At 32.9% G+C, this 13,031-nt stretch overlaps 5 protein-coding genes across 6 annotated transcripts in view; 3 read left to right on the forward strand and 2 right to left on the reverse strand.

Moving 5' to 3' along the window:
• The first annotated feature begins 29 nt into the window (after positions 1-29).
• Positions 30-2,020, forward strand: LOC111804290 (putative pentatricopeptide repeat-containing protein At3g11460, mitochondrial). The gene has a single exon (XM_023689040.1). The coding sequence runs from the start codon at positions 149-151 to the stop codon at positions 1,988-1,990; it is 1,842 nt and encodes a 613-aa protein (XP_023544808.1). The 5' UTR covers positions 30-148; the 3' UTR covers positions 1,991-2,020.
• A 682-nt stretch (positions 2,021-2,702) lies between these two features.
• Positions 2,703-3,962, reverse strand: LOC111804297 (probable small nuclear ribonucleoprotein G). The gene is made up of 4 exons (XM_023689048.1): positions 3,831-3,962; positions 3,712-3,734; positions 3,071-3,192; positions 2,703-2,967 (listed from the first exon to the last, which is right to left on the reverse strand). Exons 1-4 carry the CDS (start codon positions 3,863-3,865, stop codon positions 2,905-2,907), a joined length of 243 nt encoding a protein of 80 aa, XP_023544816.1. The 5' UTR covers positions 3,866-3,962; the 3' UTR covers positions 2,703-2,904.
• A 2,475-nt stretch (positions 3,963-6,437) lies between these two features.
• Positions 6,438-7,215, forward strand: LOC111804295 (auxin-induced protein 15A-like). Its single transcript, XM_023689045.1, has one exon. The coding sequence runs from the start codon at positions 6,546-6,548 to the stop codon at positions 6,939-6,941; it is 396 nt and encodes a 131-aa protein (XP_023544813.1). The 5' UTR covers positions 6,438-6,545; the 3' UTR covers positions 6,942-7,215.
• A 1,057-nt stretch (positions 7,216-8,272) lies between these two features.
• Positions 8,273-9,050, forward strand: LOC111804296 (auxin-induced protein 15A-like). Its single transcript, XM_023689046.1, has one exon. The coding sequence runs from the start codon at positions 8,381-8,383 to the stop codon at positions 8,774-8,776; it is 396 nt and encodes a 131-aa protein (XP_023544814.1). The 5' UTR covers positions 8,273-8,380; the 3' UTR covers positions 8,777-9,050.
• Positions 9,051-10,815: 1,765 nt separating this feature from the next.
• The window catches only part of LOC111804294 (protein ORANGE-LIKE, chloroplastic-like), a 4,370-nt gene continuing 2,154 nt past the window's right edge, over positions 10,816-13,031 (reverse strand). The window contains exons 5-9 of one of the 2 annotated variants that reach the window (XM_023689044.1): positions 12,290-12,366; positions 12,069-12,196; positions 11,563-11,702; positions 10,979-11,092; positions 10,816-10,901 (exon numbers count right to left, since the gene is read on the reverse strand). In XM_023689044.1, coding sequence (XP_023544812.1) covers positions 11,015-11,092; positions 11,563-11,702; positions 12,069-12,196; positions 12,290-12,366 — 423 coding nt within the window. In that variant the 3' untranslated portion in view covers positions 10,816-10,901; positions 10,979-11,014. The other variant, XM_023689043.1, reaches the window with a different exon arrangement.

Raw genomic sequence — 13,031 nt, forward strand, 5'->3', positions numbered from 1 at the left:
TATATCCGATTTTTCGCTTATCCTATTCAGTTTACATATTAACCGTCCATTTTGACGACGTGGCAGAATCGACGCTCTTTATTCAAACTTCGCGTATTGAACTCCCGGACAAATGAGGACGGAAAACTGAAATCGCAAATCAAAATCTATGACCGCTCTCTCAACGCCATGGAACACTCAGCTCAGAGAATTAGCAAAACGATGCCAATTCCTTCAAGCTCTAAGTCTCTACGCCCAAATGCTTCGCCATGGCGATCACCCCAATGCCTTCACTTTCCCGTTTGCCCTCAAATCCTGCGCGGCCCTCTCGCTCCCCATACTCGGCGGCCAATTTCATGGTCAAATTATCAAAGTTGGCTGTGAATCTGAACCTTTTGTGCAAACTGGTTTGATTTCTATGTACTGCAGAGGTTCATTACTCGGAAATGCCCGTAAAGTGTTTGATGAAAAATCCCAGTCCAGAAAGCTTACCGTTTGCTACAATGCTTTGATTTCCGGCTATGTTTCGAATTCTAAAAGTTCTGACGCGGTTCTTTTGTTTCGCCAAATGAATGAAGAGGGTGTCCCAGTTAATTCAGTTACATTGCTGGGTTTGATCCCAGTGTGTGTATCTCCGATTAATTTGGAGCTTGGATTGTCTCTGCATTGCTCAACATTGAAGTATGGATTGGATTCAGATGTCTCCGTTGTTAACTGTTTCATTACTATGTACATGAAATGTGGCTCGGTTAATCATGCACAGAACCTGTTTGATAAAATGCCTGAGAAGGGTTTGATTTCTTGGAACGCTATGGTTTCTGGGTACGCACAAAATGGGCTGGCAACTAATGTTTTGGAGCTCTATCATAACATGGAGTTACATGGGATTCACCCGGATCCCTTCACTCTTGTTGGGGTTTTATCATCTTGCGCCAACCTTGGGGCTCAGAGTGTTGGTCGTGAGGTAGAGCTTAAGATCCAAGCAAGTGGGTTTACCAATAATCAGTTTCTGAATAATGCTTTGATTAATATGTACGCAAGGTGTGGAAATTTAACCAAGGCACAAGCATTGTTCGATGAAATGCCAGAAAGAACATTAGTTTCATGGACAGCAATAATAGGTGGCTATGGAATGCATGGACATGGAGAAATTGCAGTGCAACTATTCGAAGACATGATAAGGAGTGGCATTGTACCTGATGGAACTGCGTTTGTGAGTGTCTTGTCTGCCTGTAGCCATGCAGGGCTCACTTCTCAGGGCATGGAATATTTCAAGATGATGGGAAGAAACTATCAATTGGAACCAGGTCCAGAGCATTATTCGTGCATGGTGGATCTTCTGGGGCGAGCAGGGCGGCTAAATGAAGCTCGGAATCTCATTGAATCCATGCCAATAGAGCCTGATGGTGCTGTCTGGGGAGCTCTTCTGGGTGCTTGTAAGATCCACCAGAATGTCAAGTTGGCAGAGTTGGCTTTTGAACGTGTGGTCGAGCTTGAACCTGCAAACATAGGATACTATGTGTTATTATCAAACATTTATAATGATACCAAGAACTCAAAAGGGGTTTTGAGGATCCGGATTATGATGAAGGAGAGGAAGCTGAAGAAGGATCCTGGGTGTAGCTATGTTGAATTGAAGGGCAGAGTTCATCCATTTGTAGTTGGGGATAGAAGCCATCCCCAGGCTGAAGAGATATATAGAGTGTTGGAGGAGTTAGAAGCGTTGGTGCATGAATTTGGAGAGGCTAAAAGAGCTGATAGAGAAGAAAGCAACAAAGATCTGTTTACTGGGGCTGGAGTTCATAGTGAAAAATTGGCTGTTGCCTTTGGACTCTTGAATACCACAGCTGGGACTGAAGTTGTGGTCATCAAAAACCTTAGGATATGTGAAGATTGTCACTTGTTTTTCAAGATTGTTAGTAAAATTGTTCATCGTCAACTAACTGTTCGAGACGCTACTCGCTTCCATCATTTTAGAAATGGGAGCTGTTCTTGTAAGGATTATTGGTAAAATCATGGACTTATTTCCTTTCCGGTTAAATTATAAATTCAGTACTTCTTGTGTGCCTTTTTATTCAAAATCATGGACCTACTTCTTGTGTGCCTTTTTATTCAAAATCATGGACCTATTAGGATTATAAATTTTATTCAAGCGATCATTTTTTTCACTTTCAAAATCACTTAAGAATGTGCATGCAAAACTGATTTTGAATAAACCATTACATGGTGAATTATAAACTTATAGCCAAATCCATCACTAACCGGTTGGAATCAACTTTGAATTTTCGATAAGCAGACTTTATACCTTCATGTAATACTTTATACCTTCATGTAATACTTTATGCACATCGCTAACAAATATTGTCCATTTTGACCCATTACATATCGTCAGCCACACACAAATTTTGTCCATTTTAACCCATTTACGTATTGCCGTCAGCCACACAATTTACCCATTACGTATCATCAGCGCATCACCTAGGAAGAGATTTCACACCCTTATAAAAACTGTTTCATTCCACTCTCCAACCGATATGAAATTTCACAAAACCTTACAATGGAGCCAGGAGACACGCAAGAAGCAAAGTTGTTTAGCAAATGATCGGTCCTGACACTATTTCTTTTTGAATTCTTTATCTGCAGAATCTAAATTGATAAGGGATTCATTCATTGCAATGTTCATGGACATTGATGCTGAAGCAGAGAAGAACGAGAGGTTTTGTGAGAAGATCTAACAAAATGCAATGAATTTCTCCCACAATAATACAGAAATCCTATTGTTTGAACTTATAATCCGCCTGTCCAGAATGGGGTACAATAATTCCATCTAAAATCCATAACATCACAAAATTATACATACTACAGTTCCGAACGATTTACCCGCTCAATCTATAAACAGATTCAGCTAAATTTCAACATCCACCATCATTGCATTCTGTTTACAGGTTCAAGTGCTTCAACGGTGACAACACTATTGCCTCTGATCACCTGAAAGTGAAACCAAAAAGGGCAATCAGTTCTTGCACAATAGCGGTGTTAAACAATTCAAGTAAACATAAAAGGGTTGAAGCACAAAATAACTGCTACGCACCACCATGCCAATATCATTTTTCTCGTTGCCGTTCACTTCCACGGTGTTGTCAACCACTAGATTCATAAATTGGTCAAACCCACGAAGAGTTCCAACTACCAACCGATTGGAATTGAGTTTTACTGCAAAAATGTAGTTCAGAAGCAAAATCAATTAGTATACACATACATTCGACATGTAAGATTTCTTCAATCTTAGAGCAGATGACCATTAATTAAGTAACTAAGCAAGAATTTATGTTTCTTCCTTAAAAAAACAAAAAAAAAAAAAAAGAAATAAGCTTAAGTATTAAATAATGAAACGCTCTAAATTCATAATCCTTCCTCCGTCGGTCTCCGATAAAATTTGTAGATACTAAACCCTAAACCCTAGACTGGGTAGACTCAACTTCTGGATCCATACATTACAAACAGACAGGTTTTTTTTTTTTTCAGTGCGCGCTAAAATACACACTAATCAGTAGCAAACGAAACTGCAAATCAAATGGCATAACTTCCAAGAAAGCAAACAGAATTGACGGACTCTGGACTTCTAGAAAGAAACATGCCATTTCTCGACCAACTTTTCCAGAAATAAACTGAGCCAGAGAAAAAAATACGACAACGAATAGGATAAACAATCGCGTGGGGAACAGAACTTACTCTGGAGCTTCTTGTCCATGTACCTACAAGAAGAAGTGGAAAGTAAGGACCAAATGAAAATAGTTGAACTAATCGAACCGAAATTACGATGAACAAGATAAAAATTAAAATACACTTACTTTTTGAGATCCGGAGGCTGGCCTGCCCTACTCATGGTGTAGAGCGAACGAAAGAGACGTGGAAAGGTTTTTGCAGAACAGAGCACGAACAGATGAAGAAAAAAAAACCCTAATTAATGAAGAAGAAGGTCACTGCAAGCCTTGGGATTTTGTTCACCAGATGTCGACATATTTGGGCCGAAAACTTCTTTTAGGCCTTCTAAAATTTGGGCCTATTATGTGTTATGAATGACTGCGTGACGGTCTTTTACTTTTTTTTTTTTTTTTTTTTTTTTTTTTNTTTTTTAAAATTTCTGTTATTAATAAAAGAATTTAAAAACTTGTTTTCTTATTTATAAAAAAAAATTAAAAACAAGAGATTTTAATTTTTTGTTATTGAATTAAAAAATAAGCTTATAAATAATTTTACTCACGAATTTCTCTGTTTTACTATTCACTTTTTTTAAATCTATTTACTTTTAAAAAAATTATACAATTTTTTAAATTAAATTTAGAAAGAAAAAAAAAAAAGAAATGAAAATCAAGGAACAAAAATAGTAATTTCGGCAAGTCCTCAACGAGCACAGTGAAAATAAAAATAAAAATAAAATAAAAAATAAAAAATAAAAAATAAAAAACGTGTCTAGCTGACTGGGTCACAAACAAAATGCTAAAAAGTAAAATAATAAATAAATAAACGATAAAAAAACGTGAGAGAAATATACTTTTTTACTTTCTTTTTTTTTTACTTTTTTTTTTTTTACTTTTTTTTTTTACTTTTTTTTAATTAAAAAAAATAAAAAGAGACTTCTTTTTTTACTTTCAAGCGTTTAGTTTTACACAGAGGCATTCAAACAAGAATGCCTGCACCAACCCACCCCAAAAAAGTATTAATATAAATAATAATAATAAATAAATAAATAATAATTTCTACAAATAAATAAATAAAATTAATTAGGTGACCGTTCATGCTGACCACAATCATTAGCTTCCCTCTAGAAACATGGTATTTCCTGTGTAACTTCCAATAATTAATTAATTAATTAATTAATTAATTAATGTGGAGGGTAACTATAAAACGCAACTTCATAAATTATTCTGGAACAGTAGGTTGGATTCTCTGACCACAAATTATTTTATTTTCAATTTTTTAGAATTTGTTTTATTTTCAACTTTAATTTATAATTTTTTATAAATCATTTTATTTTCAAATTTTTAAATCACTGTATAACCACACTAATCGTAGGATCGCTCTCATTTGTATATGAAATTGAGTTATTCATGTATATTTGTGCATCGTAATAAAATGTTATTATTTTTTAATAAAATTTTCTTTTAAAAAATGCACCGATATTGGATAATGACTCTCACCTATATAAATTTTAAATATAAGACTTTTTAGATACAGAATTTCAACTTATTATAAATTATAAAAATGAAATTTTTTTGTAAATATTAAAATTAAATAATATTTTTAGGATTATTAGAAAACATATGAATAAAAATGGTATTTAATCTATAAAATTTTATATTAAAATTGAAAAAAAAAAAAAAGTGGGTTATTTATTTGGTAATGTGAAAGGGTCATTTTGGTAATTAAAATTTGGAAGTCAAAGGCAAAAGGGTTTTCAAATGATAAGTGGTTGCCATTATTTCAAACTGAAACACCTTCCTAATTTTTTCTCTTCTGCGTGGATGAGCATAAAGTCCAATATTTTATGCTGCCACCCTTTCAATTTCACATTTTCCATCAATACCCTTATTACTAGAATATTCCAAGGTATCAAACGTTAGGGGTATAATCGTCATAATTCAATGAAATACCGACGTTTAACTAAAGCTTTTGTCAATCTACAAGTTGTAAATACATCAAATGTCCAAGAAATTAAATTTTTCTAAAAGAAAATTTAAATTATAAGTCGACTAATATTGACCATCGAAATCAGTCGGTAGATCACTTAACATGTATTTTTGAAAATATATAACAAGATAATTAAGGACGGTGGTCGGTTCTTTAAAGTACGTGAATTTAGTGTTTGTTTGGTAAAAAAAAACGTGCATAGAGAGAATAATTTGGAGAAATTGATGAACACAATGTTCGTAGAACAAAGCAGTAGTAAAATATCGATATATTTTTTTAAAATGTGGAAAGTTAGGAAAGACAAAAGCAATGAGAAAATTGTAAATTATTATATAGAGAAAAATCAAGAATTTTGACTTTTTTAATGTGATATATATTTTTCAATCGTATAAAGTCAATATGTCTTACTTAAATTTTTGTATTTATTCTCACAATTTAAACAAATAAATAATTAAAAAAAAATAAAAAACTTATACTAAATAATTTAATATTTCATTTATAATTTAATTTTGAAATTTATAAAATTGGGGTTAAATTTGTAATTTCGCCTTAAAAAACCTTATTTCGTCCAACATAATTTAATTTAAAGGCATAGAGATTGAATAATTGAGACTCGATGAGTAACCGTCAAAGTCAAAAATCCTTTTATTTTTATTTTTATTTTTATTTATTTATTATTATTTTTGTATTTTTATAATAATTAAAATCCCTTTTATTCGTCTCCTTCTTCCCCGACCCGCCTGCTCCATTCTAGTATAAAATCCTTTTTCAGACCCTCCATTTCTCCATGCCCATGGATCCATAGCTTCATCTTCAAAAACCCTAGCCTACTCGCCTCTGCAATTTTTCCTTCCATTTTCCTGCAGATCGGAGAAATGCTAGGCAAGAAAATGGTTTCCTTCAAGAAACTCGCTAAGAAAGTGAAGGTCCGAGTCGGGACGGAGGGTGAAGCATCGTACAACGAATGTTTGCTCAGAGATCAACTGGAACCACCGGAGGATCACGATTCTCAGTCGCCTTCGTCGACTCCGACTGGCTCGTTCGCGATTTACGTCGGCGATGAACGGCAGCGCTTCGTTGTGCCGACGAGTTTCTTGTCGCATCCGCTCTTTAGGATGCTGCTCGATAAAGCGTACAGAGAGTTCGGATTCGAGCAGAGGAATGCGCTTATGGTTCCTTGTAGCGTCTCTGCTTTTCAAGAAATTGTGAGCGCGGTCGAATGCTGCAATGGCAGATTCGATTTCGGCGAGCTTGTTGAGGAGTTTTTGTAGAACAGACGAAATGCAGAGGAATATCCGTTCGCTAGGGTTTGTATCGTTTGATCCGTTCGGTAGTGAAATTCGTCGTCGATTTCTGTTGAAAGAAACCGAGGAGGATACGATTCGATTGAATTCAGCCGATTTTTACTGTTCGATTGGGTGCAGAATGTGAATCTCTTCATCTCAAAATTCAAATTCATGCCCAATTCGATTCTCGATGTTCCATTTTTCTTGGGAAGTTGTAAAATCAGAGCCGTAATTCTGCGATCAAAGTGTCATTGTAGTTGTAATTAATATGTATGAATGACAGTTGTGTTTTGGTAATTAATTTGTCAAAGTTCTTAGATACTTTTTCATGGCAGCTGGCATTAGCTACTAAGCAAAGATCACAAGGAATGAACAAGAAATGATTATTTTTCTATTCCCATTTTTTGGCTGATTATATAACTTTTCAGCGACGCTAACATTTTTTTTTAGCTCCATTCTTAATATTTTAAGACCTTTCATTTTCATCATATTAAATAATAATAATAATAATAATAATAATTTATAAAACTTTTGTCTTTTATCGGGAAAAAATACTTTAACTTCATACTGGCTAGTTTCTACTTAGATAGAATAATAATACAATTTTTTTTTTTAATTTACCTTTTAGAAGAAATATATATTTTTTTTTTTAAAGTAATGACAATAGTTTACAATGATATTTTTATATTTTAATTTTAAGAAAATAATACTTGAAAAAATACCAAATTTATGCATTTTACAAACCTAAACATCGTTTTTCAAAAAATACTTTATGAAATAAGAAAATCAAATTATTTGTATTTTGTGTGTGTGTGTAAATATAGATATTCAGTATTTAGTTGATGAAATAAATAGCGAGTAAAATAGAAACATAATTGAAAGTATTTTAAGATTTAAATAGCAACAGACATAATCACATCCCAATTTAGAGGATTAGTTCCTAATACAAATATTTTTTAGAAATAGAGGGAGACAAAATGAGGTGTGCTGGATGCCGGTTGCCGGTTGCCGGTTGCCGGTTATGGAATTTTGTGTGTGGAGAAAAAGTCAAAGTGCAATGAACCAAGAAGCAAGTAGGAATCAAATCCATGGATGAAAAAGTGTGTAATTTTATGAGAGTTTTATGTTTGTTTCCAAATTTCAAAGAAATCTTTTGTAATTNTCGATGAGTAACCGTCAAAGTCAAAAATCCTTTTATTTTTATTTTTATTTTTATTTATTTATTATTATTTTTGTATTTTTATAATAATTAAAATCCCTTTTATTCGTCTCCTTCTTCCCCGACCCGCCTGCTCCATTCTAGTATAAAATCCTTTTTCAGACCCTCCATTTCTCCATGCCCATGGATCCATAGCTTCATCTTCAAAAACCCTAGCCTACTCGCCTCTGCAATTTTTCCTTCCATTTTCCTGCAGATCGGAGAAATGCTAGGCAAGAAAATGGTTTCCTTCAAGAAACTCGCTAAGAAAGTGAAGGTCCGAGTCGGGACGGAGGGTGAAGCATCGTACAACGAATGTTTGCTCAGAGATCAACTGGAACCACCGGAGGATCACGATTCTCAGTCGCCTTCGTCGACTCCGACTGGCTCGTTCGCGATTTACGTCGGCGATGAACGGCAGCGCTTCGTTGTGCCGACGAGTTTCTTGTCGCATCCGCTCTTTAGGATGCTGCTCGATAAAGCGTACAGAGAGTTCGGATTCGAGCAGAGGAATGCGCTTATGGTTCCTTGTAGCGTCTCTGCTTTTCAAGAAATTGTGAGCGCGGTCGAATGCTGCAATGGCAGATTCGATTTCGGCGAGCTTGTTGAGGAGTTTTTGTAGAACAGACGAAATGCAGAGGAATATCCGTTCGCTAGGGTTTGTATCGTTTGATCCGTTCGGTAGTGAAATTCGTCGTCGATTTCTGTTGAAAGAAACCGAGGAGGATACGATTCGATTGAATTCAGCCGATTTTTACTGTTCGATTGGGTGCAGAATGTGAATCTCTTCATCTCAAAATTCAAATTCATGCCCAATTCGATTCTCGATGTTCCATTTTTCTTGGGAAGTTGTAAAATCAGAGCCGTAATTCTGCGATCAAAGTGTCATTGTAGTTGTAATTAATATGTATGAATGACAGTTGTGTTTTGGTAATTAATTTGTCAAAGTTCTTAGATACTTTTTCATGGCAGCTGGCATTAGCTACTAAGCAAAGATCACAAGGAATGAACAAGAAATGATTATTTTTCTATTCCCATTTTTTGGCTGATTATATAACTTTTCAGCGACGCTAACATTTTTTTTTAGCTCCATTCTTAATATTTTAAGACCTTTCATTTTCATCATATTAAATAATAATAATAATAATAATAATAATTTATAAAACTTTTGTCTTTTATCGGGAAAAAATACTTTAACTTCATACTGGCTAGTTTCTACTTAGATAGAATAATAATACAATTTTTTTTTTTAATTTACCTTTTAGAAGAAATATATATTTTTTTTTTTAAAGTAATGACAATAGTTTACAATGATATTTTTATATTTTAATTTTAAGAAAATAATACTTGAAAAAATACCAAATTTATGCATTTTACAAACCTAAACATCGTTTTTCAAAAAATACTTTATGAAATAAGAAAATCAAATTATTTGTATTTTGTGTGTGTGTGTAAATATAGATATTCAGTATTTAGTTGATGAAATAAATAGCGAGTAAAATAGAAACATAATTGAAAGTATTTTAAGATTTAAATAGCAACAGACATAATCACATCCCAATTTAGAGGATTAGTTCCTAATACAAATATTTTTTAGAAATAGAGGGAGACAAAATGAGGTGTGCTGGATGCCGGTTGCCGGTTGCCGGTTGCCGGTTATGGAATTTTGTGTGTGGAGAAAAAGTCAAAGTGCAATGAACCAAGAAGCAAGTAGGAATCAAATCCATGGATGAAAAAGTGTGTAATTTTATGAGAGTTTTATGTTTGTTTCCAAATTTCAAAGAAATCTTTTGTAATTTTGTTTCCATTATAATAATAATAATAAAAAAAAACCCATTCATTCAAAGCTGTCTCCTTTGAATTTGAATTTATGCTACAATTTAATGAAAATTTGGATTTTTTTAAAGATTTATTTACAATTTCATTTTAACCTAAGAAATGACAAATTTTAATATTTCCCAAAAAAGAAAAAAAAAACAGATAAATGATGAACTTTGTAAAAAACAAAAGAAATTATTACCTTTGGTTCGAAATTACATATTCTGAATAAATTAAGTTTACATTTACATGTAATTAACTTTTTTAAATAATGACGTTTTATAAAATAAATAATTGACTTAAGACATTGGTTTTTATAGTTAAATTTTTTTTTTATTACCCTTCTAAATTCAATATTGAAATTATATTTGCAGAAAATTCTATTTTTAAAATTACAAATAGTTGATAAAATTATAATACCAGATTCTTATGTGACATTTTTTAATTTCTTTTGTGAAATAGGCTAACATTTATTTATATAAACTTACAGAATAACGTATCTTAGATATGCAATTACCATAACTTGAATCTCAATCAATTTGTTTTTGTTTATAATATATTTTAAAATTCATTTCAAAGGGAAATAACCATTTTTTAAACTACATTTCTAAAATTTCGTGTAGATTTTAAGATTAGAAAATTGATAACAAAATTGTTATAATTACATTAAATACCAAACAGTTAAGTTCTTATAATTATGAATGAAGCAATTCCCTTTAGATTTTTTTTTTTTTCCTTTTCTATTTAATATGCTCAACGTGTGGAGCATTTTTATGAAATTATTGCAAAGATTTAATAAATTCTAATACTCTTAAATAAAGTGATACTTTATGTACTTGATAATAATAATAAAAAACAAATAAGATTATATTACGTAATGGATTTGCAAATAATTGAAACATAAAATATATTTGGAATTTTATAATTAGAATAGCATATAAACAATTCTTCATCATTTTCTTTTTTCTTTTTAATATAGGAGAGTTTTCAAACTCATTAATTAGTTAGAGGATAGATATGAAAGAAACTTACAAGTTTAGCCTTAGTCGAATGGGTCGAATCTTGGGTCGTGCTCACTTGCCATCAACATCCCAGTACACAGACATGTTGGGCACATTACCTAAACAATCATACTAAGTCCTCAGCAAATATAACAAATTCAACCACATCATCCTAAGGCTTAGTTTCATATTATAAGTAAATTAAGATGAACCATTCTTTCTATCGTTCTAATTGTTGTATCGGATGTCTCCCACAAAAGAAATTATTCCATGAAGCCGACGTATAAACAAGGAGTGCCTCGAGTTTATATCAAATGGTTACAAGAAAACATGCCAATAATTTAAATATGTAGTACACTTATATCAAGTTGTACTAAAAAAAATGACAAATGATCAACTTTGAATATAAAAAAATGAAAGAAGGCATAGGACAATAACAATAGTTTAAAAAATTATCCTGCCAAACAAGTTGGTATTCAAAAATAGAATTGTTTCTAAACACGACAGGGTAAGAGACCAATGATGCAAGATAATGGTAATTCCAAGTCCAACGACCCTTTGAATTAATGAAGAAAATAGAATTTTGTACCTTTCCTGCACCGGAACAATTGAGGCATCTTTGAGTTTTGGGCACCCGTAGAGGGCGGCTTGAAGAAGATGCAGACAGTGAGATGGGGTCAGCGCTTACACATACACCACTGGATGAACATCGGGCGCAAGCCAAATAGCCTGTCCATAAGATTATGAAGGGATGCTTAACTATCAAAATATGAAATTCATAATCCCTAAACTTTCATTTGATTCCTAAAATTTAACAAATTTTGATAGGTTCGAGATACAAAATAGAAACTTAAGGAGTCTAGACATTTTTTAAGTTCAAGAAGCAATTAAATACAAAATTGAGAGTATCAATTAGACACTCCAAAGTTTAGGAACCAAATAAACCTAGTTCTCAAAATTAGAAAATTAAACTTGTTTTTTAAATCGGTGATAAATTGAGATTGTGATTTTATCACAACACGTGTGAGAATGGCGACATTCAATTCCACAAGTTCAAAACTAATAAATATAGAATCGCTTAAAATGAATACATACCAGTTCCATGACAATATTTGCACCTTTTTTTCTCTTGTTTGCCAACGTTGCTAGCTTCAACGAACATCAAGGCCGAAATGACACCTACAGCTCCACCAGAAAATGACGCCACAATGGGATCCACTTGACTGAAATTGAGATTTAAAAAGAAGGAAATTGAAGCAAAAATTGAATTAGCTACAGAATTCACATTTAGAATGAAGTTGCATTTCATGAAATACCTTAATTGCATAGGCAAATTCACGTTGCGGATGAAATCTTCGTACGAAGTTCCACCTAATCCCAATTTTAGCTCCAGCTGCCATGGGAGGGGTTTTTTTCACCAAAACTTAGATGGACGGAGCCATTAATAGACCAAGTGCGAAATGTAGAAATTCATTGAGCATGATCGTCAAGACTTCAATAAGTTAGTTATGCTTTAATTGAAAAAAGGGGAATTCATCACTATGTTTCAGAACCCATATCCTTCGTTATTTTCCTGAAAAGCAGTAAATATTAGATCTATTCCACCTAACTTGTAGTTCGCATGGTAAAGCATACAATATCTGATAACTATTCACTCTCAAATATGAAGTTCCATTAAAATTCTTTTCTATTATGCTTCATATTCTCATGAATCTAAAAGAAAGGCCATCATCGTTTGAGTTAGAGATTTCTATTATTCCCCAGCTCAATAAGTTATCCCATGAGGATAAACATTTGCTGACTCTGCTCTGATATAAACTCAAGCAACTAAAAGTACTGATCTCCATAGAATTCTAAAAGCATCCACAAAAATAATAATCACAGTTCATAAATCATGCTGGTTTTTAAATTCAAGAAAAGCCTTTATGTTTTTCTACTCAGTTTCATCTCTTCATTAAATTTTTGGGATGGAGTGGAGTGGCGGGATATGAAACTGCAGCCCACATATAAGGGTAATACACCAAACAACAAGTCTACAACTACTCATAAGGGTCCGGG

This window comes from Cucurbita pepo, chromosome LG10 (assembly GCF_002806865.2).
Source record: "Cucurbita pepo subsp. pepo cultivar mu-cu-16 chromosome LG10, ASM280686v2, whole genome shotgun sequence".
Classification (NCBI taxonomy): Eukaryota; Viridiplantae; Streptophyta; class Magnoliopsida; order Cucurbitales; family Cucurbitaceae; genus Cucurbita; species Cucurbita pepo.

Coding starts and splice junctions, on each gene's coding strand:
- LOC111804297 (XM_023689048.1), bottom strand. CDS start 3,865: ATGAGTAGGGCAGGCCAGCCTCCGGATCTCAAAAA. Junction 3,193..3,711: donor CATGGACAAGAAGCTCCAGA/GTAAGTTCTGTT, acceptor ACATTTTTGCAG/TAAAACTCAATTCCAATCGG. Junction 2,968..3,070: donor AAAATGATATTGGCATGGTG/GTGCGTAGCAGT, acceptor TTTCACTTTCAG/GTGATCAGAGGCAATAGTGT.
- LOC111804296 (XM_023689046.1), top strand. CDS start 8,381: ATGCTAGGCAAGAAAATGGTTTCCTTCAAGAAACTCGCTAAGAAAGTG.
- LOC111804295 (XM_023689045.1), top strand. CDS start 6,546: ATGCTAGGCAAGAAAATGGTTTCCTTCAAGAAACTCGCTAAGAAAGTG.
- LOC111804290 (XM_023689040.1), top strand. CDS start 149: ATGACCGCTCTCTCAACGCCATGGAACACTCAGCTCAGAGAATTAGCA.